General features: G+C 47.6%; 2 protein-coding genes and 2 long non-coding RNA genes across 6 annotated transcripts in view; 1 reads left to right on the top strand and 3 right to left on the bottom strand.

Annotated features, from left to right (window-relative positions):
- Positions 1 to 1,127: 1,127 nt before the first annotated feature.
- On the bottom strand, positions 1,128 to 9,044 carry LOC120513357. The gene is made up of 3 exons (XR_005630252.1): positions 7,950 to 9,044; positions 7,613 to 7,755; positions 1,128 to 1,263 (listed from the first exon to the last, which is right to left on the bottom strand). It is a non-coding gene; the product is annotated as an uncharacterized LOC120513357 (long non-coding RNA).
- LOC120513360 lies at positions 6,104 to 6,791 on the bottom strand. Its single transcript, XR_005630253.1, has 2 exons — positions 6,525 to 6,791; positions 6,104 to 6,431 (listed from the first exon to the last, which is right to left on the bottom strand). It is a non-coding gene; the product is annotated as an uncharacterized LOC120513360 (long non-coding RNA).
- Positions 9,045 to 15,811: 6,767 nt separating the features above from the next.
- ISL2 (ISL LIM homeobox 2) lies at positions 15,812 to 19,069 on the top strand. The gene is given in 6 exon segments (XM_039732664.1): positions 15,812 to 15,940; positions 16,945 to 17,134; positions 17,329 to 17,561; positions 17,564 to 17,853; positions 17,939 to 18,109; positions 18,232 to 19,069. Coding segments are annotated over 6 exon segments (1,059 nt in total). The 5' UTR covers positions 15,812 to 15,882; the 3' UTR covers positions 18,349 to 19,069.
- A 1,437-nt stretch (positions 19,070 to 20,506) lies between these two features.
- The window catches only part of SCAPER (S-phase cyclin A associated protein in the ER), a 137,437-nt gene continuing 132,972 nt past the window's right edge, over positions 20,507 to 24,971 (bottom strand). For all 3 annotated transcript variants that reach the window (XM_039732460.1, XM_039732468.1, XM_039732476.1), the window contains exons 31-32: positions 22,516 to 22,567; positions 20,507 to 20,941 (exon numbers count right to left, since the gene is read on the bottom strand). In XM_039732460.1, the coding sequence (XP_039588394.1) occupies positions 20,847 to 20,941; positions 22,516 to 22,567 (147 nt within the window). In that variant the 3' untranslated portion in view covers positions 20,507 to 20,846. The remainder of the gene's footprint in view (positions 20,942 to 22,515; positions 22,568 to 24,971) is intronic.

Here is a 24,971-nt window from a genome sequence, read left to right as displayed (position 1 = left end):
ATGCATCGTCCAGAAACACTGCAGTTTTACTGAGTTTGATGAGTATCAGTTTACCCTCAAAAATTAACAAAAGGAAATAAAGAAAAAATCCCTAGTAGCTGCTGCAGAATATCTGTTTCAGTCACTGGCTCTTAAATAAAAATCTCTAAACCTTCATTTTTTATAAAATACTTTTTCCCACCATAACATACAGACTCCATATATTTAGCATTAAAACAAACAAACAAAACATTCACAATCATTTTTCTCCTACGCAAGTGCATAGAATAAGGAAAATTAAAGACACATGTCAGGTAATTATTTCTTTTTTTTTATTTTTTATTTTCTTGATTTAGATAAATATTGGCTTCATCTCCACCTCGAACACCTACTGAGGTTTCTCCACCTATTTGTTAATAAGCTGCCCTAAGTATGCCTTCTTCATGAGATACTACATGTTGCTTTCAAAATAACAGTGCATAAACAGTATGCAAATATTAGGCACAGTTTTTTTGTACTTCTACTGCTCACACAATACCAAGTCATGCTGGAATAAAAGTGTCACTAATGTACTACATTGTCTCTAGAACTGGCACATCAAAATTATACTAGAAATGCACAGCTAACGTACAAGGAACTTTTTACATACATGAGCAGTATGATAAAGTTAAAAAGCACTAATTTCAGAATTTCAGGTTGCAAACACTCTCCACACAACTACTGATTGCTTAGTAACAGCAACTTGCTCAAAAGCCCAATTTATCACTGTTGTTTCACTTCTACTGGTTTCCATTTAAACAAGCAAAAGCTTCTTTCCAAATTCTTAGCACTGCAATATTTGTCGTTCAAACTTTACAGAGATGTATCTTGTTTTAAAAGTTAATTGTCCTTTAGTCCTATAAAAATTTGCTTGCTCAAGCATGTAACAACCATTATTGATACCATTCCCTGTAAAATTAAATCTATATCCGTATTTTCTCTTTAGAAGAGAAGCAGTTTCAAGTGCAGGACTTTTCTGGCAGATTAGCAACTCCTGGCACAGTTTCTCCTGACTACAGATTATTTTTCAGGCTGCCTGAGAGCGTTGTTTCACTGCATTCTTTATTTCACTGGTATGAAAATAGCCTTTCCTACCTTGTCACAGCTGGTACCAACCACCAGACAGGAGACCTCTCCTCCCAGGCGCTTTGCTGCAGTGATGGTGTTGAGGGTGATGGGGGTGAGGGATTCATTGTTGTGTTCTGCCACCACCAAGGTGCTCTGGCACCTCCGGAGCACCGACGCCTGCAAAGCCAGAGACACACACCAGTGGGAAACTTAGCATGGAAACAAAAACCGGTTCCTCGGGGCATCCAAGGCTTTACAGAAATTCATCACTTATGCAAGTCGTAAAACACTGCTTGGCTCATTCTAGAGAATTTTTATTAGGTAAAGAGAATACACAGGGTGATACAAAAAGGAAAATAGAAACCCCCTTGACTTCACCTTGTCTGTAACATGCTGTGCTTAAACTGAAACTCCACAGGAAAATACTGAACAAAATTAAGAAAAACATTTTAACACATTATATTCCAGCCCAGTTGATCAACTTAACCAAGTACCTTAAAGACTGAGGATTAGACAAGGAAATCAACAGTTGCAAATAAATATTTACTTGGTTTTCTAGGGCGGTTCTCAGGCAGTGTTTTATTATAAGTTTTAAACAAAATCTAGCTACAGAACCCACTTTTATATTTAGAGGCAGAATTTTATGCATTGAAATTAAGCAGCAGCAGCTGACAGCCTGAAAATACACTAGAAGAAACCTTTACAGGCATCAGGTTCACTTTTCCCTCTTTTCCTTCAAAACATTTGAGCACCACAATTTAATGGTCCTTAAATAACAATTTTGACCAATTCACCATCCATACACAAACTTGAGCTTCTAAAGCAAAAATGAAAGGAACAAAAAATAAAAAAGGCAAAAAAGTGCTATAAAACCAAACCAAAATATTATAAATTCTGAGACCTTCCTCTCTGATATTCAGGTTTATGTGTGAAAAGCATTATTCCTCAAGACTAATACTAGGGTAGAGAAAACATTTTGGATGGGAACAGGAATATTGTCCCTCAAGCGTTTGTTTACCCTACATAAAGCCCAACTGAAAACTTGAGCAGTGATCAGTGTGGGATGGAACACATGGTAAACCAAATAAATTAATTAATATAAGTAAGGAACAAATACTAATACAACACTGAAGATGCACAGCCAAACACTACTTTTTTTTAATTTACATACCAACCCCATCTCCCCTCATGCCAAACATGTACCTGCCTACAACTTCAAATAAAAAAAGCTTCAGAAAATATGAGAGGCTAAAATATGCATCTGGACTTCAATCCCACAAAGCCTACCAACATACTGAATTTCAAACACAGCAAGCAAATCCCAAGGACTTCCCTGAAGCTAATCACAGTGCTCAAATAAAAATACAAAGATAAGTTTTTGCAGAATCTGAATCACAATTTGTCCTTTTGATTAAAACAATAAGATTTTGTAGAAGTGCTCTGCATTTAATCTCTTATGCTTCAGGTTAAACATAATGCTTATACTTGCTGTGATTAAATAGTATAAGCTCCTTTGAAACCAATTGCCAGTAACAAAATATTTACTGTCACTATAGATCAGATGCTGTATTTTTGATTAAGTTTCATATATCATCTTCAATAAAAGTTACGAAATTTTAGTCGCCATTTGAAGAATAAATCCATGCCTTTGTGGCAAAAAGCCCACTCTCCAATGATTTACACTTGTGCCATGGGATAAAATGGACCATGCTCCTGGAAAATCCTCAAGTTTTCAAATTTCCAAAGGGAGACACACGCATTTTAAGCACACACTTATTTCTGCCTATATTATCACTTTTCCCCAAAATAAGCACTGCACCAGCACCATCATTCTGTTAAACCATTCTAGAATAAACTGAGAAATAACTGGTTTTTAAGCAAAAATAATACGAGCAATAGAAATTGCTTAAGCAGACTGGCTATTACAGTATTAATCAGGTATTATTTCTAAACCAATAATCCCACATTTTATATTTGTGGGAATATACACAATATGCACACCAGAAGATCACTTCATGGATGACATTTCTGAACATAAAGACAAGACCAGATCCAAAATAAATTTAAAGTCACATTATATATTATGGGTAGAAATCTAGATGACAAACGAGATTTCTATGTGAGTCTGAATTTTATATACTAGGACACATGAAATAATTTCCTCAATAAACAAAACCAAACCGACTTTGTTATAATAAAGAATCTGCAGTAAAACCAGAGGGTAATTCATCCAGTCAGATGGTCCTGAAAGCTAAGAAGCTGCCGTGGGTCAGTGATAGGACAGGCAGTCATTTTGATGAAGTTACTGTCCAGCTGCACGTGTGGGAGAACAGCCCATCACTTCACTGACATCATTGCTGCTCTTGGGCAGGATGTCTGCTTGGGAAGCATCAATAAAACAGGAAGGTAGAGAATAAACCTAACCAGCTGGCAGCAAGGAAAGAAAGCACAAGAAATAAGACCCACAAATCAATCAAACTGTTGAAAACAATGCTTTAAGAAGGAACAGCACTCAGTGCTTGTGCCATGGAAGGTTCCTGGTGAAAACCAAGCTCTGGAAAATAAGACTACCCACAGAAATCACCTCCAGATAAACATCCCACCACCCTGGGCACCTGAGTAGCTTCTGCAGCATGACAGCAGGTAATGACATCCCAGCACCACGGAGGCAGAACTGGGAAGTTTCTTTTCCTCAGGTTTAGGTACAAATCACAGTTACAAGCCTATGTTTCCTCTACAGCAGAAGCATCTGCACTTCCTCTCTGGTGGAAACTGGACAGTGACTCAGTTTATACCAAAACTAACATTTGTGAATGAAAACCACCTAGAATTTCCAACTTCCCCTTCCCTCCCCAGTATTAACTGTAGAGCAAACTTGGCCTCTAACTTCCAGATGTTTAAAAGTTGCTAAGATGAACTCAGATGTGCAGTATTGATCAATTAAGCCACTTGCAAAATAGACACAGTTTCACTGCACTGATTGTCTCAAGTTTCCCCAAAGCACTGTTTTGCTCCCCACCGAGGAGCCCACAATATTTTCCAACCAGAGCACAAAAAATGTAAGTACAATATCTGGATTTCTAGACTCCAGACAAAATACCAGCTATTGGTCACTGCTACTGTCACAGTGTAACATCAGCACTCTGGGCACATGCAGTACATGTGCAGAGGTGAAGCCACCACCACACACCTCCAGGCACCCACTGGATGTGCATGGGTGCCCTGCCCATCACACACAGCACTGCACACTGAGCTCCTCTTGGTCTTTCAGCACACAGGCCACCTGAACATGCCCAGCACTGCTCACAGATTTGCTGCTTGTATGCTAAAAAACAGTTGCATCAAGAGCTGGAAAAACCTAGAGGGAAGTGTGGTAAGTCTTTGCTTGCTGCTTGGTGAGATTGGTGTGCAGCAACAGTGGTGGCTAACTGCCTGCAGCCTGCTCCAAGGACACTGGAATTAGGAAATCAGCTCCAACTAAAACATGTGGCAGGCACAGCAACACAAGATGAGTCAGCAAAAAAGTTGTTCCAAGAAATGCCAGAGATGCAACAGGTGAACTCTACATAGGCCCATGCTCCAAATATGCATCAATAAGAAACAGGGTGCTAGAAACTTCACCTGGAAAATAAAGTTTGTCTCTATTTAGAAGAGCCATTGGAAGTTACAGGAACAAAACCAAAACAGACATTCACAAGGCAGAGCACCAAACAACAGGATCTACAATGGTATCTCTAACGCTGATTTTCTTAGCTATAAAAGCAAACTGGCCAGAACCTAAAATTTTAAAACTGCTTATTAGGAATTCTGGATCTCATAGAGAACCATTAACACAGGGCAAAGTTCCCAAGAAAGAACTCCAGAAACTAGCAATTGGAGTGTTACTGAAGATAAAAGGCTACATTCCTAAACAACAAAGCAATGCCTAATTCTAGTAAGACACAGTCTTGTAGCTGTAAAACTTTAACTAAATAAATCTGGTAAACTCAGAGAGAGAGAAGAGAACTCAAGCATATACTTCTAGAACCTCCCTAAAGACCTGGCTACAAAAGAGGTCTAAGAGACAGCTCTATAACTCCAGGAAACACTAATTAGAAAAACAACACTAAGGGCACCCAAATTAAAAAGGAGCTATAACTGCAGCAAAGAACAACAATAAAAAAATAAAACCACTTTGTAAAAAGGATTTGGCAATCATAATAAGACTTAATATTACAAAGGGACTGAAGCAGCAAGAGAAAGACAAAACACACAATAAAATTTTCCAAATACACCCCTTGCAAACCAGTAATAAAAATCAACAAAGCTATTTTGAAATACAACACTGAGTGTATTTAAACACAGGGAAGCCCCTAAATCACTTATTCCCACCTCTGCACCCAGATTTTGTGCACTTGCAGTCTCAAACCTCCTCAGTACACCTCCATCTTTAAGTTGTACAAAAGTTCAACCTTCCCTCCTGCTCATACTCCACAGGCTTCTCTCATCATCTTTTCTCTACACTCCACTCACTCTTGAGCTGTAAGTGTCAGCAGGGCTAAACTTTGCACTTTTCAAAATGTGAAACAAAACCAAACTGTGAGTTTGTTTCACTTCTGTCACAGACTACATTGTTACACATACACTGAAGATGCACACAGAGTTTTACGGGCTTTATTTTATAATGTTACTGATGTGTATGTCTGAAAACCAAGCAGCTGAACTCACACGTCCAGGCCATAGAACTGAATTGCGCAGCGAGCATGAGAGTAAAGTACTATTTACACAGTAGTATGATTCAGAGATCATCAAGACCTTTGCTCTACAAAGCTGCAGCCTAATGAAAACTGAGACATGATTACAACAGTAAGAATTTTCTGATTAATTCAGTCATGTCTGACCTGGTCTACCTCTGCTCATCTTTTAAGAGATTTTTATCACCTGAAACCATTTAATATATTCATAATTACTATTTTAGAGCTGTATTGAATTGTAGTATGTGTAAAAGCCTTGGAGAGCTCAAAGAGAGACTTGTGAGACTTAAAGCTGTTTACAAGGGCTATTTATACACAGTTCTAGTGGAGGGGCTATCTCCCAGTGCACAGTAAGAAACTGAACAGATATTCGGGGACATCTCATCAATCATCTACTCCAATTAACCTTGAGTTCACCTAGACCTCGGTAAGGCGGCCACCAGGACAGCCGGAGCAGCAAAGGGCCCCCAAAGCCCAGCACTGCTCGCAGCTGAGCCGCATGAAGGTCACACAGCAGAAGCAGCAGGCGTTTGGCACTGGCTTCTCCGCAAGGTGAGATAATCACGGCAATCACATTTCTGCACAGGTGTGACTGACAAACGGTGGATTCACCTGCAATAACGCCGAAAGGCTCTCCTTGAGCCACCGATATTCTTCTAGTACTCTTAAGAGTTGACAGTAACAAACTTTAAAAGGTTTCTCCACCTGTTACTCCGCTTGTCCTGCTCAAGGGTGGATGCGAGCGAGCACCCCCGAAGTTCAGGACTTCCCTGACACCTGCGTTGGCTTTCCCTCAGCTCCTGCCTGCCGGGCCGCTGGAAAGGCCTTCTGGACCACCCTGCGTCCACTCGGAAACTTTATTTTTGACAGACGGAGTGGGAGGGGAGTCCGGCGGAGAACTCGGAGCCCGGCGGCGCGGGGCTCTGGCCTCTCAGAGACCCCCTTGACCACCGCTGCCGGGCGGGAGGAGCTCGGCCTGCGCCCGCCCCGCGCCCCCTGGGCCCCGCTGAGCTCCGCACGGCCCTGAGCCCGCAGAGCTCCGCACGGCCCTGAGCCCGCAGAGCTCCGCACGGCCCTGAGAGCCCGCACAGCCCCGCACGGCCCTGAGAGCCCTGCATGGCTCTGAGAGCCCCGCAGAGCTCCGCACGGCCCTGAGAGTCCTGCATGGCTCTGAGAGCCCGCACGGCCCTGAGCTCCGCACAGCCCGCAGAGCCCCGCACGGCCCTGAGAGCCCTGCATGGCTCTGAGAGCCCCGCACGGCCCTGAGCCCGCAGAGCCCCGCACGGCCCTGAGAGCCCCGCACGGCTCTGAGAGCTCCGCACGGCCCTGAGCCCGCAGAGCCCTGCACGGCCCTGAGAGCCCTGCATGGCTCTGAGAGCCCCGCAGAGCTCCGCACGGCCCTGAGAGCCCTGCACGGCTCTGAGAGCCCCTCACGGCCCTGAGCCCCGCAGAGCCCCGCACGGCCCTGAGCCCCGAGTCCCGCACGGCCGGCTATCCTCTCCCGCACGGCCCTGAGAGCCCCGCACGGCCCTGAGCCCTCAGAGCCCCACACAGCCCCTCACGGCCGGCTGTCCCTCCCGCACGGCCGGCGGTCCTCCCGCGCTCCGCTCGGCTGTCTCTCCGAGCCGCCCGCTGTCCCCCCGCACGGCCGGCTGGCCCCACACGCTCCCCCGGTACAGCTGGCTGTGTCCGTCCGCCCTGCACGGTCCGGGCCGTGCCGGAGGGCGAGAGCGAAGCTGCCGCTGCCGTAGGGGCCGGCCCAGCCCCGCGGAGCCCTCCCAGCCCACACTGACCTGGCACCAGCGCCAGCCTCCTCCGGTGCGCCGCTCCCGCAGAGGGTTACCGCCTTAAAGAGAAGGAAACACCAGAGAGCAGAGTTATGCCTTCAAATGCCGGTGCTCCTTGCCAGATCCTGTCCTAAGCCAGTGAAATGTGCCTTGCGAAGAGAAAGGAGAAGTCTCAATTTAGGGCTGCGGAGCCAAAGCAGCCGGGGGGACTCCGGCCCCCGCCTGCGGAGCCGGGTCCCCGGGCCGCGCTCCCGCACGGCGGCACGAGCGGCGGAGGGGGCGCGGGACGGGGCGCGGGGCACAAAGGGCAGGAGCCACCGCGCTGCCCACCCGCTGTCCACACCTCAGACCAGTCAGGTGCCACGAGCCCGGGGTGGCATCCTCTCACCACGACAGATTTCTGGCTCCCTCACCCACACCCCTGTGCTTGGCCCCAAGCAACATTAGGCAATAGCTCATGAGCTCTGAATAATTTATAGATCTATTTTATTATTATTATGATTTCCCAGAATCAAGGCAAGACATCTTGTGCCTGCCCCTTACATGGCACCAGGGTGATCCAGGGACCAGACTGAGACTTGCTGTTTTTCCATACATCTGTATTTATTTCTGGGTGTCAAGGAGTGGTATTTAAAAATCAATGAAGCAAAATGTTTCAGGCCAAATTCTCTGTGCTGTGTGCTATGGCTCTCTGAAAACCTGATGTCCTGGAGAAGCTGGCAGGAGCTGCCACACTGGAGCAACTGGTCCTGCCAGCCCAGAAGCCCCAAGCACACATGGATTTGGGACGTTCCAGAATGGAATTCCCATCCCAGAGGTCACAAGATAGTCAAGAATACACTTTCTTCCTCCCCATCCTGAAGTGGTTTAGAGTGTAAATAAACCCCAAACATTCCCACCCCCCCTGCTCCCAGCAATTATGGCCATTGGATTGCTCCTCCAAGAATCAGTCAGTGATTCGTTCTGCATTGCTGGGTCGCTGCATAAGAAGGCAAAAGGCAGATTGATCAAAAAGGCTCTTCGACTTTGCCACAGTCTTGGCACAGGATCACCTTTTAAATTTATTCTGCCGTGTGATTTTCACATCAGATGCCAAAAAGGGCTGCTTTACAGCAAAAGCTAACCAGGTCCAGCAACTCAAGCATCTAAATGGACAATTTACTTGGTCTCAAATCTCAAATGTCTCTAGAATAGAAGAAAAGCAGCTGTCCTGCACATTACAGCTCCCTGGCCGCAGAGCAGAACCTTAACTCCTCAGGGCCCAAAGGAGGGCTGCAAAGGGAAGAGCTGAAGGAGGTGGCAAACCTCCTTCAGGGCCTGTGCCTGATTGTATGGATTGAAGTAGCTCGAGGGCTGCTCTGACCTCTGCCCGGTCTGGCTCCACCCTTCAGTCCCCAAAAAAGGAAGAAAACAAAATGAGTGTTTGGAGCTGCCTGTGCATCGTCTGCTCTGTGCAAATGACCAAGTGAAAAAAAAAACAACTATTTATATGAGGATGAGGGGGAAAACCATTTTGCAGAAGCCACAGCACCCTGAGAGGGGTTTAAAAAGAGGATTAATATTTGCTGTGGCTCTTTATCACCAGTTTGAATGATGGTTAAGGTGCAGTGTAACTCTTCAGAGATGTGGAGTTTTGTACAGTATAGAAATCCCTACCTGCCCCCTAGGTAATCCAACAAATGCAACAGCAAAGGCAAAATAAGAACAGCCTAGGCATCCTTAATTTGCCCATTATGTCTTTTTAATTGGGGTGTTTTACTCATTAAAAGCATGTAATTTCATAATCCTATTTTAGGCTCCAAAACTAAGCTTCCAACCTGCACATCTCATGCAGATGAAATCTTTACAACAAATGTACACCTAAAAACCCTGAACCACAAGAAAAATCAACGTGATCTCATTCAAGTTGGGGCTTTACTGCCTTGCACTAAAACAAAAGTGAGATACTATCAAAATTAACTAAATGCATCATAGCCAATAATAAATTGATCCATTTGCTGTGCGTCTGGCTTCATAGCACACACATCTTATTTTCATGAGCAGAGTGACATTGCTGCTCTTTAGGTCAGATTTTAAGGTGTAGCTCACCAATTCAGAGACATGGCAGGCTTTTTATTATATTTTCTGTTTATAATTTTGATTCAAATCCTCAGCAACACTTCAGATGGACAAATCCTTATTGAAACTGGCTTGATGCGGATTACAGCCTGAAGCACAAAGGAAGTCTTTATCACTTATGGCCAGTGTTTTAGGAGCTTATAACTGTAATCAGGTAGGGATTATATCAGCATGATCCATACAAGCTGAACCATGGCAAAAAGCTTTTTTCTATTTGACCTTCCCATAACAATAATAGAAATGGAAAACATGCAACAAACAGATGCCACTGAAGTAGAATCACTGTCTACTGCAGGCAGAAGTTACTACTTTGTATTTTGAAAGAAAAATTAGTCATTAATTAGTGGAAGCAGATCCTTGTATGGTGCATTGTTATCCAGGATTACTTCATTAGGATCTGCTGACCCAATTTCTGCATTGGAAAGAGAATTACATTTTTTCACACTATTGGGATTGGGGAAAAGAAAAAAATAATAACATAGATTATTCAAACTTTTAAAAATATGGTTGCAGATGAGAAAAGGTACCTGTATTGGTATCTCTACAGAAGCCAAATGAAACAAGGACCACTACAAATATGTAATGATGTCTTCCCTAGAATCGGATTTTGGTTTTCTTAAAATACATAATTCCTAATTAAAACATATGGAATCCAGCTAATACAGCCTCATGACTAAGGGATTTATTGAAGAGCAGGAATTTTTTTTATTACTGCTATGATGGTCCCCTCTGTCACAGGTCATCCTTAGCTTACTCCTCCTGCAATCACCCTGGGGATAGCTGACTCAGATAAATTAAAAGAGCTTCATTTGGGAAGCTTCCCCAGCACACGAAAGGATTCGCCTCCTAATCTGTCAAAATCCAATAATGTTAAAGCAACTGCAACCTGCTGACAGCTCAGCAGGACCCCCAAACCAATGGATAGGACCCACAGCCCCACACCAGACAGGACTAAACCCCACCCTGGAAGCAGCAGCAGGAGAAGTTTCTGCTGCTGAAAAATTTTGTGCCCGAGTGCTGTGAGCTCAGAGGGCCCGAGTGCTTCAGCCCCCTCAGGATGTGCTGGTCCTCCTGCACTCACCCCCTGCCCAAGTCACAAGCTGCACACAAGGAGGGGCGTGTGTCCCCAGAGCCCTGCTCTCTGCCCCCATCATCACTGGCACAAAGACTGCTCTCCACATGTCTGACACTGAAGGTCCTTTCCAACAGACACCACAGGTGTGCTTGGTGCTCTGCTCAGGTCACCTTACCACCATCACCTGCATGGCTCAGAGCAGCAGCTGCTCCTTCCTGAGGCCTTATGAAACCTTTGGACGGGGACAACGCCACAAGCTCTGCTTACAAAGTGCAGGACAGAGGAAAGAGCTCCCCCAAAGCTACCCCACAGCAGGGACAGCCCTTCTAATACTGAGCCTACAAAACCACCACAGCCAGGTATTTTATTTTTTATAAACTACTCTCCTTTGCTAATAATTTCCATGTGCCAGTCAAGTAACAAGTGAGGCTGCATATTCCTAAATAACAAGATAACCTGAGGAGTTCAATAAACCCTTTCTACCAAGCTGGCAGGCAAAATGGGACCCTCATAACCTCCTGAAAGCAAAGGCTGGGGTTACCTTGGAAGGCAATTTGTCTTGCCTAGAGTGATGATGGTTTATGGAGGACAAGGGAAACAATGCTGGTGAGAAGAGCTCTGCTGCCCTCCCAGTGCAGACACCTGGATGGGGTTTACGACCTTCCAACCTCCTTCTGCATGCAGCTCGCCCTGTTGTTAATGCAGATACGTGTAACATTCTCTCACAGGTTGTACCAGCATTATTTTTTAAAGGGGTAGCTGCATTTTTTTGCCCATTACACTGCTGGAAAGGAATCCAGATGCCACTGTATTCCCACTCACACCAGCCCGAGCCATTCCTGCAGCAGCAGGGACAGTCAGCTCCAGGGGAAAAACTCTTTCCCTTCCTCTAAGGACTTTTCAAAGAAAGTTGCTTTTTCCTTTTTTCTTTCTGTTTCTGCTCAGTCAATAGCACTTTTGTGTAAGCACAGCAGCTGGAGTAGGCCTTGTTTTAAGTGTTTTGGAACCTGCTTGATTTTTGCTATTTTTTTATTTATACTTTTATTGCAGAGCCTATTAGGGAGGAGAACCTTCTGGCCACTTATAGAACCTGGTGACAAAGGCTAATGTACCTCCTGCTTGCCCTGTCACAAAGTCTAAGGTAAAGTCTACAAACTCTGCAATTTACCCATTGCCTTTAATCCTGCAGATAACAGCATAATGAGATCCAGTGTCTGGGGGTTGAACCTAAACTTAGGGGTCCATTCCAGTGAAAGTAGTCAACAGGCAGGATGGGAGAGAGGGCAGCCTCTCCTGCACTGGCAGGTGACACCAAGACCAGATGCATTTCTGGGAGAGACGACTGAGGTCAACCATAAATTAACAGGATCATTGTGAGGGAAAAAATAATAATTCTGTGTCCAATTGCATGGTCTGGTATGAAGGAGACCAGAGGAGATAGGCCAATAAGTCTTTTCTGCACTCATGAACTTTCTGAATCTTTCTTATCCGGAGGGGAAAAATGGCAAGGGCTCTCTTTGCCATGTTACCATGGCTGACTCTTAATCACTAGCAGGGCTGGCAGTAGCTGTTGTGCAACACCACTTTCCCCAACGCTGGGCCCTGTTCCCCTGCAATGCTCCCAACCCCTGCTGGTCTCAGAAGAATTGAGCCCAAAGCTCCACATAGCAATTCAAATGCATCACCAGACATTAGGCCACCGGGTTAACCACTGTTTAATTTCGTCACATTTGTTTGTGAGTTATGTACGTGCCTTTCTTTTGTCAACATCTCCTTTTAGAAAGGATATTGATTTTGTTTTCAAAGGCGCTCAAAAATAAAATGAATGACTACATTCTAAGGAAGAGTCATTTTCTCAACAGCTGTAAATAATTTATTGTTCGCAACCCACCCAGATCAAAAGATACTTCATCAACTGATGTGGCAAAATCTGGTGCAAGCTGCATTTCTATTATCTCAGATCCAATTAACCATTTGGAGCAGACTAAAACATAACTAGATCAATCCAGAATCAGATTAATATCCAATCCATAATCACATTAATCACAATCTGTCCATAATTAGCCATCAGATAATCCCATTGGACAGGAGGTGACATGCAGTATCCCATTATCTCATTAATTATCTATTTTCAGTATCAGACATTGTGCCCAAACACAAGGAAATGTTTTTTTAGAGGAAAATGGATAGGGAATTCTCATTTTGCTACATCTTCCCCATTGAAGCTCCCAGTGTCTCAGTCTTGGGAGTTTTACAACATTTTTTTGTTTTGCCATATTCTGCTAGGACCAAGGGAGGTTTTTTGAGAGACATCATCTTTTTAATAAAATATGACTATCTTAGGAAGATGGATAAATAAAACATTTGTTTCATGTGAACAAGTTTGTGAAAGAAAGAAAACTCTTCATCAAAGGTTTTAATGGTAACATGATAACAATAGCTTTGCAATGCTAAATCTTATTGCAGATGGTTCCTGTCCTTTTTTGTAATGTAAGTGAAATTGCGTTCCATCTGTTTTAATTTTATAATGGACTTAATCCATGGTTGGCTCTGAAAGAATCAGCATTTACTGCCTTTGCAATCTGCTGCAAAAAAAAAAAAAAAAAGGTTACCATTTCCCCCTTCTAGAAGGAACTTGAGTATTTATTTGGGAGCAAACCCCAGAGCTGCTCTGTGGACAGCGGGAAGCACCATTAGGCAGCTTCAGCCCGTGGCCAGCAGCTCCTGCCAGCCCTCACACCAAACCCGACTGGAACTGCCCCAAAAGAGACTGGAATCTCTGGCCACTGGGTGGAGGAGAACGAGCAGCAATCAGCGTGGCAGGAGAGATTGCTCTTGGCTTTGACTAGAAAATGCTTCCAGCAGCTCCAAATTACCTGAAAGAAGTGGTCCAGAAGTGCCCCCTGGACTGAATTATTCCATGATTTTATGATGTGCTTTCCCTTACCCTCCCTCAGATGAATCAACAATTAACCTGTTTGTAAAACATGTGGTATCAAGCTGGTTCAACGCCTCATGGCATTACCTGTAGTAACTGTATAGATTTTTGTATATCACATAGAGGAGATGCAGGGCTTTCAACACTTCCCTGGCAAGTAATTTTTTTTGCTTTTCTACTAAACTGTGCAGCACTGCTACCCTCTTCCTACCTGCCTGGTTGTGAGGTGCGTCCAGTCCAACCATACCTGCCTGGTGTGAGCACATTGCTCTGTTTGGATACAGGTGTGACTGCAGCACAGCTCTGCACAGGTTTGATAGCCAACCAAAAGTTTGGTTGGCTCAGCTGTAACTTTACTAATTCCTAAACTGGTGGGAGGTTTGGGAGAGCAGACAGGATCCTGCCCTCGAGTGGGGAAAGGCTGATGCAACACAGAGCATCCCTGCCAAGCTGCTGTATTCTTAGATATGTCTCATTCTCCTATCACTGACATTTTTGCATTTTATTGTTAACACATGCAGATACTGACTCACCCAGGACTCTGGATTCTGACTCAGGCTGAAGTCACCCTTCTGTACCCTCTTGCCTGCCAGGTGCTCAGTCATGGACCTGTGGTGCCCCACAGTGCTGTAGAGGTTCCCATCACCCATCCCTCGGGGTGACCCCAGTTTGAAGAACCAACCAAACTTTTCCAATTGCCTTCATACCTCTCACTCCCCACACAGCTCTGCCACTGGCCGGTGGTGGGCAGCAGTCAGACCATAAGCCCCAGCAGGGCACTCATGGTACACAGGCAGGGAACACAAGGGCTCACCCTGCCCTGAGGATGTCACTGCTGCACCGCACCTCTGCACATGCAGGGGCAGGCAGGGATACCAAAACCCCTTGGTGACATGTGTCCCTGCTGAAGTGGGTACTTCTAATGCCATCCACCTCTTTCCCCCCGCAGCTATCGTACAAATTTAAGAGCTTGCTTTCAACATTTGGGGCCCTTAAAGGGGTAGCAGGGGCTGTGACCAGGCTGGGAGAGCGGGTCAAATAGTGAAGCACTTTATCCAAAGAGTCCTTTCCCCTCCCCAGCTTCTGGGGTTTCATACCTGCAGGGTGCCTGACTCGCACAAGAGACAAGTGCTTCAGAGGGAAAACCCATCCCACCTCCCTCCTGTGAGGAAAATGAGCGCAGCCTGCCCTTCCTGAGCCGACATCTGAAGTCACCATGTCCTTCCCAAGCCATACAGGTTGGCAAATGCCTGTCAAATTCCACGTGTAAAATTAAAGAGGTAATTTCATGGAGGTGAAGGAAAGGAGCAAAGCCCCAAGACAGCAGGAACCTCAATTCCAGCATTTTTAAGCTTTCCTGGACCTTATGAGGCACTTGTGTTGCTGCGCTGCAAAGTCTTTGGGAATTTAACACTGAGTCAAAGGCCACGGAACTGCTTTCCCTATTTTTCTGCTAATGCACGGGAAGCCCGTGGCGACTGGGCGAAAAGAAGGAAGAAAAAAGAACAGAAGGTATAAAAAAGCAACAGGAGAGGTTCAGCTGCGGGAACAGCATGGAATCAGGTGCATGAAAGTGCAGTAAAATACTATTTTTCTCCACTAATTTCAACTCGTCAGAGGCTGCTGCCCGCGACGGCCGCCCCGACGATGCGGTCCGTTCTGTTCGGGTCCGTTGGGGCGGCTCTCCCGCACCCGGGCCTCAGCCGGGAGCTGCAGCCCCTTCCCGTCTGCTCCTCTGCGCAGCGCCGGAGCCGGCCCGCGGGCACCTGCCAGCGGCACGCCGAAACGCGGGGAAAAGAACGCCGTGAAAAGAACAACGAAATAAAATGCAAAAGAGACGAGAAAGAGAAGGAAGAGGGAAATAAAAGGAGAAAAAATTAGGCGAACTAAAAGTCAAGAAGAATAACAGGGAAAAGAGAGGAGGAAAAAAAGCTACAATGCATCTCCTCCTCCTCGGGCTGCCGATGCCGCCGTTCCCTGCGCGCGCAGGGTCCCGCGGCGGCCGGGGCGCAGGAGCTGCTCCCGCGGGGCACGGGGCAGCCGGCCCGGGGGGGCGGGCGCGGCCCCCGCCCCGCGCCGCGCGGGTAGTGGTGGAGCGGCGGCTCCGCATCCCGCATCGCCGCCGGTGCGCAGGGGGCCGCCCGCATGGTGGACATCCTCCTCCCGCGGCCGCTCCCGGGCGCCATGGGGGAGCCCTCCAAGAGTAAGTGCGCGCAGCGCAGCAAAACGCGGGGCCGGGGCGGGCGGGCGTGCGCGGGACCCCCGGGTCGAGCTCCGCGCCGCCGCTGCCGTCGGGCGGACTGACGGACCGCGGGCGCGCTGACAGCGCCGGGAAGGGCTGCGGCCCCATGGCGGCCGCGGGCTCGGCCCGGGGCAACTCCGGTGCCGCTGTTCCCGTTCGTGCCCGGCGCTCCCCGGCCCCGCTGTCCTTTCTGCTGTCCGCGCCGCTGAGCTCATTTCTTTCGGCTGTTTCCATTTCTTTCTCTGCTGCCCTCTGCTCTTCCTTTATTTTTCTTTCTTTCTTTGGTCGTGTTTTCCTTTCTTTATCTCTTTCGTGTTTCAGTTTGTATTTTTAAAAATTTCTTTGCCCTTTTTAAAAATTTTATTTTCTTTCTGTTCTTGTTTAGTTTTATTTCTCTTTCTGTCTCTTTGATTCCATGTCTCTTACTGTTTTCATTTGTCCATGTTCCCATTTTAACCGTCTCTGGGTTTTCGATGCTTTTGTATCTCCTTCCGTCATTCTGTTTTCATATCTTTTTCTTAATTTCTTTCGTTCATTCTTTCTTTGTTTCTTTCCTTATTTCTTTCAAGTTTTCCTCAGCCCTTGTTCTATTGGTTTTGTATCTCTGCTCTGCTTTTATTTTCCTTTTCCAAAATTCTACATTTACGTCTCTGTCTTTCTGCATTTATTTGCCTTGATCAAGCTTCTGTCTTTTTCTTTTTTTTTTTTTGTTTTGTTTTGTTTTTTTGTTTTTTTTTTTTGTCCTGGCCGTATTAATTTGTCTCCTTTCATGTTTCCATCCTTTCTGTCCGTGTGTCTGTCTTTATTTCTCTTTCTTCCTATTTTGGAAAAAAAAAAAAAAACCAAACCAAATCGGAATAAGGAAAAAGGATGAAGTGTAAAAAAGATAATGTTCTTTTCCCTAATTGCTGACCTCTGCGCTGGCACCCTGCTGGCTCTGACCGTACCCCGCTCGCTCCCGGCAGGGCGGCCGGGGCTGGCCCTGTGCGCGGGCTGCGGGGGCCGCATCCAGGACCCCTTCCTGCTGCGGGTGTCGCCGGACCTGGAGTGGCACGTCGCCTGCCTCAAGTGCGCCGAGTGCGGGCAGCCCCTGGACGAGACCTGCACATGCTTCCTGCGCGACGGCAAGGCCTACTGCAAACGCGATTATAGCAGGTGACCCCGAATGCGCCGGCGCTCGTTAGGAAAAAAAATAACCCAGACCCGAAAAAGCACAAAAGCCCCCTTAAACTCCCCGAATTTCCCCCAACGAAAACCCGGCTCTCGGCCGCTGCCCGCACCCGCGGTACCGCCTGGAGCCGCCCCGACGGCGCGGCCGCGGGTCCTGACGGCGCGTCGCGTCCCCGCAGGCTCTTCGGCATCAAGTGCGCCCAGTGCCGGGCGGCGTTCAGCAGCAGCGACCTGGTGATGCGCGCCCGCGACCACGTCTACCACCTGGAGTGCTTCCGCTGCGCCGCCTGCGGCCGCCAGCTCCTGCCCGGCGACCAGTTCTGCCTGCGGGAGCGCGACCTGCTCTGCCGCGCCGACCACGGGCCGCCCCCCGACGCGAGCGGCGGCGCTGACGGTGCGCGCCCTCCCCGCCCGTCGCAGAGCCGGTGCCCGGACGACCGCCCGCCCCGCGGCCGCCGGCGCACAAGGCGGCGGAGAAGACCACCCGCGTGCGGACGGTGCTGAACGAGAAGCAGCTGCACACGCTGCGGACCTGCTACGCCGCCAACCCGCGCCCCGACGCCCTCATGAAGGAGCAGCTTGTGGAAATGACGGGGCTCAGTCCCCGCGTCATCCGCGTCTGGTTCCAGAACAAGCGCTGCAAGGACAAGAAAAAGTCCATTCTCATGAAGCAGCTCCAGCAGCAGCAGCACAACGACAAGACGGTGAGCGCCCGCCCTCCTCAGCGGGGAGGGAGTTGTGGGTGGGGGGCTCGGGCGGCAGTCGCGCTGAATCCCCGTGTGCCCGCAGAGCCTGCAGGGCCTCACCGGGACGCCGCTGGTGGCCGGCAGCCCCATCCGCCACGAGAGCGCCGTGCAGGGCAGCGCCGTGGAGGTTCAGACCTACCAGCCGCCCTGGAAGGCGCTCAGCGAGTTCGCCCTGCAGAGCGACCTGGAGCAGCCCGCCGCCTTCCAGCAGCTGGTGAGCCGCGCCGGGCCGCCCGCGGGGCCGCAGGGCACGGGCAGGGGCCGGCCCGGGTGCTGAGGGAGGGGGACGGGGCAGGGGCCGAGCGCGCCATGCCCTCACCATCGCTGCTCCCCCAGGTCTCCTTCTCCGAGTCCGGCTCCTTGGGCACCTCCTCCGGCAGCGACGTGACCTCGCTGTCCTCCCAGCTCCCCGACACCCCCAACAGCATGGTACCCAGCCCGGCCGAGACGTGAAGCGGCCCGTCCGCCCCGTCGCGGGATCTCCGCATGCCTGCGCTCCCTGCATGAGACACCCGGCCCCGGGCCGCTCCCAGAGCGCCGGACAAATGCCTTTGTTTTTTAATTATTGTTATTTAAAACCAAACAAAAAATATGTTACTGTCGGCCAAAAAAGCACCGGGATCCTCGCTGCCTTCACCAGACCGGAGAAAGAGCCCCCGCCCTGTTTTTTCCGTGGTTTTGGTTGTTTTTTTTCCCTGCGGATTTCGATGTTTCTTTTCCCCGAAGAAACTCGGATTTCCCTGCCGAAGCCCGGCACGATGACAGGCTTCCTCGCCCTGTCCCTCGCCGTTTGTGCTGGGGACGGTTTTTCTTTTATTTTTGAAAGGGAAAAATAAATCATAAAAAAAAAAAAATCTACAAAATGGGGAGAGACTCCTCCGGCTTGCGGCCGCGGAGCTGGCCTGGAACTTCCTCCGCGGAGCCGCGCCGTCCAGCCTCATCTCACACCGATGCCTCTCCCGGGCCACGATGCCCGGCCCCGCACGATCGCTGGAAAAAGGGACACGGAAACGAGACTTTTTAACGGGAAAACCAGTACTAATAATGTTAAGTTATCAGTGGACGAAGGACGGATTGTTTGCGCCTTTAACGATCAAAAGTAAGTTATTGTTATTTATTGTCAGAGTCAGCGGTTGAATAGTGGGATTAAATATTTTGGACTTAATAAAAAAAAAAAAAAGAAAAGAAAAATGGATTTAAACGAAAAAAACAAAACCGAACTTTAAAAAGTCGCGAAAGGGCAGCGAAGGGGCGCCCCAGGCGCGGAGCGGCGCGGCCGTGCGGCTCGGGAGCGGAACAGAGAGGGTCGGGACGGGCACAGCCCCGGCTTCTCCCGCACGGCCTCACCGCACCCCGCTAATCGGCTTTCAGAACCGGGGCCGCTTATTTATAGCCGGGGAGGCGGAGCGCAGGTTTCCCTTTCGGAGCAGCCCCGGGCTCGTCCGGCCGTGCCGCACCTGCCGCGGCGCGGGGCCGCCTCGCCTCCGACCTGGGGGCGGCGGGGCTGGGCGGCGGGGCGAGGCGAGCCCTTCCTTCCCGCGTCTCCATCCCCCCGAACAGACCCAGGCGGCGACTCCTTATCTGCCTCTGGCATCACCTGGGAGCGCGGCAGGGCCGCTCCAGCTCCCGCGCCCTCCCCTCACCCGCGCGGGACCAGCGGGCCCGCCTGCTCCCAGGCCCCTTACCTGCTCAGGACCAGCTCCCGCGGGCCCGCCCAAACTCAAGGCACGGCGAGCCCCCACTGACCCCATCCCCGGGCAGCGGGGGAGAGCCGGGCCCTGCCGGAGCCCTCCGGGCTGCAGGGGATGCGCAGCGCGGTGCCGCGGTGGCTCCACACCCCGACAGACGGCGGAGCGGGGGTGCAGGGACCGGGCCCCCAGGGCCAGCTGCCGTCGGGGCGCACGGAGAGGCCCGGGCCGCTCAGCCCGGGGCTGCTCTGCACCGCCGGGATGAGCAATCTCCCGGCTGGGGACAGGAGGGGATGGGAATCCTGCCGCCCTCCCAGCCCGCCGCGGGGCCCCGCCGTTACCTGGCTCCGTCCGGGCCGGGCTGGAGCTCCGCGCGGTCTCCCGAGCGAGGAGCGCGGCTCGCCTCAGGGCCGGGCAGCCACGGGCGGCGCTCGGGCCGCGGCCCGGGGCCGCCAGGAAGGGACTGCTCCGCTGCCGGTCACGATCACGGTGCTGGTCTCTGCCGCGGCACCGGTCGCGGTTCCCGTCCTGCCCGGGTCGTGCTCCGGTGCCCGCGGGCCGCGATCGGCGCCGGGCGTGGCGCGTCCCCTCAGCGCCGCTCGGGCGCGGCTCCGGCCGGAGCGGGCGCGGAGCCTCCGCCGCGCCCGGAGCGCCGTGAGGGCGCAGCGAGCCCCGCTCGGCCCCGCCGAGGCGTTAAAAATGCATGAGGTCTAAAAAGTCTGTCTTGGGTGACGTGTCCTCAATCACCCAAAAAATTATAAGCAGACTTTCTCCGTGGCCAGATCTGACGAATTATTTTGATTTGATTGTGATTGACTCTTGCTACCGAGAAAAACATCTTATGAGTGTTTGTTTTTTTTTCTCTCTTTCTGAACCGTGTTGCTTATGGTAATTCAAACACACCGATGATTTTAACACAGGAATCACACAAGACAGAATAAGTTATTTTATTACAAGATATATAGAACATATTTTCTCTATTTGCAACCTTATTTCAGCAGTTCTGCAGTGCAAGTCCCACCACAGGGCAGAAAACACCAATATCATGGCATTGGATACAAGAACGAAATAAACTCAAATTATCAAAATTACAAAACAGAAATTGGAAGTATCTACAGTACTTATATAAATAGTGCAAATTATATATCTATAGGACAAGTATTTAGAGTATCAAAACCATTGCGGAACAGCGTTTTAAAGAAGGTAGTCAGCAGGAACTGGTCAGTGTGACGATGTTAGGGATTTAAAAGCTAAATACAACTCTTATTTTTTCAAGAAGAACTGTCGAGCTTCTTCCCAGGATTGCCGAGGGAATCTGTTGGAGAGCTCAAGATAATCTTGAGAACTGAAAAATTTTTCTGTTGAAGACAGAACATAAAATTACCAAGTTATTCTCTCTTAAGATAAGATGACAGTAAAACAAGAATAATGAATGTGCAGCCAATTTGAGATACTTAAATTACTTTAAGTAATTTACTCCCCTCTCCCTATCCAAATCTCTTCAGCCCATGGGGTGACGCTTTATGGAGCTCACGGCATCCACGCTTGGCTTTAAGAACGGCAGCAGAGGCTCTGATGAGCAAAGGTTCCATTTGTTAGCTGGTCAGGCTCTCTGCCCTGTGCAGAGCAACATTTTACATCTTTGCACACTTTATGTTCTTGGACACACCACTCAGCCTCGTTACACTTTGAGAAGCTTCAGGGGCATTTTCTGCTCAGCAGTTTCTTTTTTTTTACCACAAAGGGCTGCAGAAGAGTTGTGCTCCTGACTCCCCAGAGCATGGGCACAAATGCAGCTTTCACTCCAGAGTGTGCAGGGACGTGGACAGGACTCCACTGTGCACAGCTTGGAGGGTCTGACCCTCCATGCAGCACCCAGCTATGAAGTTTGTGCTTTCAGGTTTTATTCCTATCGGTGTGATTATTCCTTTTTTTGGGGGGATATCATCCTTCACATTCAAGTGATATACGAGATAAAAATAATCCTGCCTACACAATTATTAACTTTTTTGCAACTGGATAATGTTTGCAAATCGCACTCATGTGTTTGTTTAAAAGTTCCTCCAGTCTGAATAGTGAAAATAAAAAGCAAGTTTTCCACTTGGATTTTAGATGTTTCTTGAGAAGAATCTCATGGAAATACAATCCTGGAAAGTTGGTGCTGCAGACACTGCATGAGTCTGCTTCAGACTGAGATGTCTGATATTGACAGTAAAAATGTCCATAAAGTTACTTTAATTTTATAATTTATTTTTAAACAAAAACTTGATGCTTTAGACCTAGAACCATTCACCTCCTAGCAAATGCTGAGGAAATGGGGGTGTATTTTTACTTATGAGGGAGGAACGATTGTCCGAGTGTCACATTTGATGCACAATTCCCAAGACCAGATGCCCATCAACACTTGAATTTCAGATGTCTTTAGCAAGTAACAGCCATCTCAGCTGGGCATCTTTCAAATGTTTAGCCTAAAAAGGTTGACTGCATTTAAAATAATATTTATAATAACTGAGGGGGGAAAAAAACTCACGACTCTTCTGCAAACTGACAAACTTTAAAGGACAATTACAGGACAGTATTTTAGAGATTTTTGGCTCCCTGAGTGCATTGGCATGGCAGCATAGCTTCTGCAACCTAAAACTTTTGAAGGCAGCCTTTGTGTCAGCTAATTAAATATGTGCAGGTACAGTATCACATTTTAAGATACGATACCACATAGCATTGAATAAAGATTAACAGTCTGAATCCCTGATAGACGAGCAGCAGACTGGAAGACATTTATGCACAGGACAGGATGTAAGCCAGGGAGCCCACCCCCAAACTGTAAATTTACTGTATTCCTTTTCAGCCATGCGGATTCAAAGTACTTAAATCACAGAATCTACACATTTTGCTACCCAGCTGTTACTCTGTGACACTGCAGGGAACGTACCCCTCTGCTGGGATAACTGATTTTCCATTTGGCCTGGGCTCTGTGCAAAATCCTATAGGGGAAAACAAACAAAAAAAAAGGCATCAGGTTTTCAGATCTTACATGTGAGGAATTAAAACAACATTTAAAAGTCTTCATAGCCATTCAAAAATACCAATACTTCATGTAATCTGTAAATTAACAAACTCTGGCTTGTTTGCTGAGTTTCATAATACAGTACTGCCAGCACTTAAACTCTGTCATTTACAGTGGATTTTTATACATTTATTTATATCTGTTTTCAAAAAACATATTTCTAGTCAATGTCTTCTGAGGAAATAGTTATTATTGTGATTTTTATTAAGCCATTTAACCACAGCAATGTTTCTGTAAAACAAATGGTGTTTCAGATTTTTGCTCGCAACTCCAAATACACTCTTACGAAACTGATGACTGATCCCAATTTCAATGGCTGTGCTTCCCAGCAATCCAGGAGCCTGAGGTGCTGATCTCCTGGGAGAAGGTGGAGTTGCTGCCCAGCGCTGCTGGCCCTGGCAGCCAGCTGTGCCCCCAGCTGTGCCCCAGCTGTGCCCCAGCTGTGCCCAGCGCAGAGCACTGCGCAATCCTGCTGCTGTCAGGCGTTGGGGTGCAGCATCCTCGAGCGAGCACGGACACCGACCTCGCCCGGAACCAGCCAGCTCCCCACCACAGACCCTGTCCTGTGCTGGAGTCTCCAGCCAGCAGAGTTCTGAGGAAGGGACTACCCGAGATAAGATACAGCACAGCAAATCATGGATACTCCTGAATGTTTCCACTTATTCCTGCACATCGCCAAACAGAAGTAACAAAAATAAACAGGCTGATGCAAACTTCAGCTGATGGAAATAAATCTATTGGTAGGGAGAGCGCTGTAAAATGCAGAAATGCCCTTCCTTTGATTTTGGCTGCACATTTAACACACTGTATTTAAGTGTTATATTCGTACACGCCACCAACCTTTTACGCAAATGGGACTTCTTTTGGCGTTCCCTGGCAAAGGAAGAATCTCATTTTCTAGTCACAGGGCAACATTTTAGTTAGGTTTCCCAAACCTTCTGCTGAAGCAAATGAGAGATTTGCCTGACAAACAGCAGCGAGCTGAAACAGAAGTAGAGCAGCAGGTCCCTGTGCGTGCGCGGGATCTCAGCATTCCTTGGACCCTGCCAGCACCGCGCTCCGTGTGTGCGTGTGCAACTCTCGGGATTAGACTTCAAAACGGGCAAAATACTGAAGGACCCCTGAAGTCAGCAGTGACAGGACACTTCACAGCACACATAGCTCTTCCATATTTTACTAGAACACCTTTCTTTAAAAGCCTGCAGGCACAGTACACGAGCTTGCCATCTGCGACACAACCAACTGGAAATCAAATTAGTAACGTTGACCCTTATAAATATACTTACGCTTTACTGCATCTACTGGAGATTTTAGTGCCATTTCATCTCTTACAGAACAGAAATCAACATAAACAACCTTAATTATTCATATAGGGAACATTCTCCTCCACGCTCCTGTTTTTTAGCTGAAAAAACCCCAAACTAAACTTGCCGCACTTACTAACAATGCATAAATTATATTTTTCAGTTTCACTATAAGAAAGCCAAAGAAGAGTTATAGCTGTGTATTTAACCAGAAGTTCATTACTGTATGGCAAATGTTTTTAATACTAAGTTCCAAACTTCTTTAAAAAAAAAAAAATGCTCTGCAATTATTTTAGTATTAAAAGGATAAAAAGTAGCTGCACTCCTAAGTTTGATGTTATGCAAAGACTTTTAGTAAATATTTAGTTCTGGTACTTTCTCTCTGAAATGCATGTAGCCTATTGCTGGACTAGCTGTAAAGCATTAGGGAAAGGACTTTGATTAACATTTCTTTATCAACAACAGTAACTTTCAGGTGACTGATACAGGGTTACAGACTCCCAAAAGCTATTATTTTTAACAGTATGGTATTTACAAAAACTGCATTTATTCACTGGAAACAATCAATAAAATGCTTGAAAACCATGAGGCAGGCAAAAAATCTGATAGATAAAACAGCATATAAATTTAGACAAAGGGAAGAAAAAGAATGCAAATCTTTATTCAAAACAGTATTTGTAATGACCTCGGTGGCTTACTGTCAAAAATAAAGATTGCAAGATTAGACTGGTAACATATGTTTTGTGTATTTTCTGCATATAATACGTACACTTTCCCAGCTCTCTGTAAATATATGGCACACAGTATACAACTATAAATTTATATGTAAACACATCAATATACTGATTTCAGATATGCTATATAGGCAGGAATTTTTAAAAAAATAAATATTTTAAGATCTACATCAAATCTTCCCAGTACATCCAGGAACCCTAACAGAAACCGGATTCTGCACGAACAGTGAGAACCTGAACTCCTCAGTAACCTTTCAGTGTGATAAGATGCCTCAAGTACAGG

This window comes from Passer montanus, unplaced genomic scaffold (genome assembly GCF_014805655.1).
Source record: "Passer montanus isolate IOZ18808 unplaced genomic scaffold, ASM1480565v1 scaffold111, whole genome shotgun sequence".
In the NCBI taxonomy this organism is placed as follows: domain Eukaryota; kingdom Metazoa; phylum Chordata; class Aves; order Passeriformes; family Passeridae; genus Passer; species Passer montanus.
This window is presented reverse-complemented; position numbering and strand designations above follow the sequence as displayed.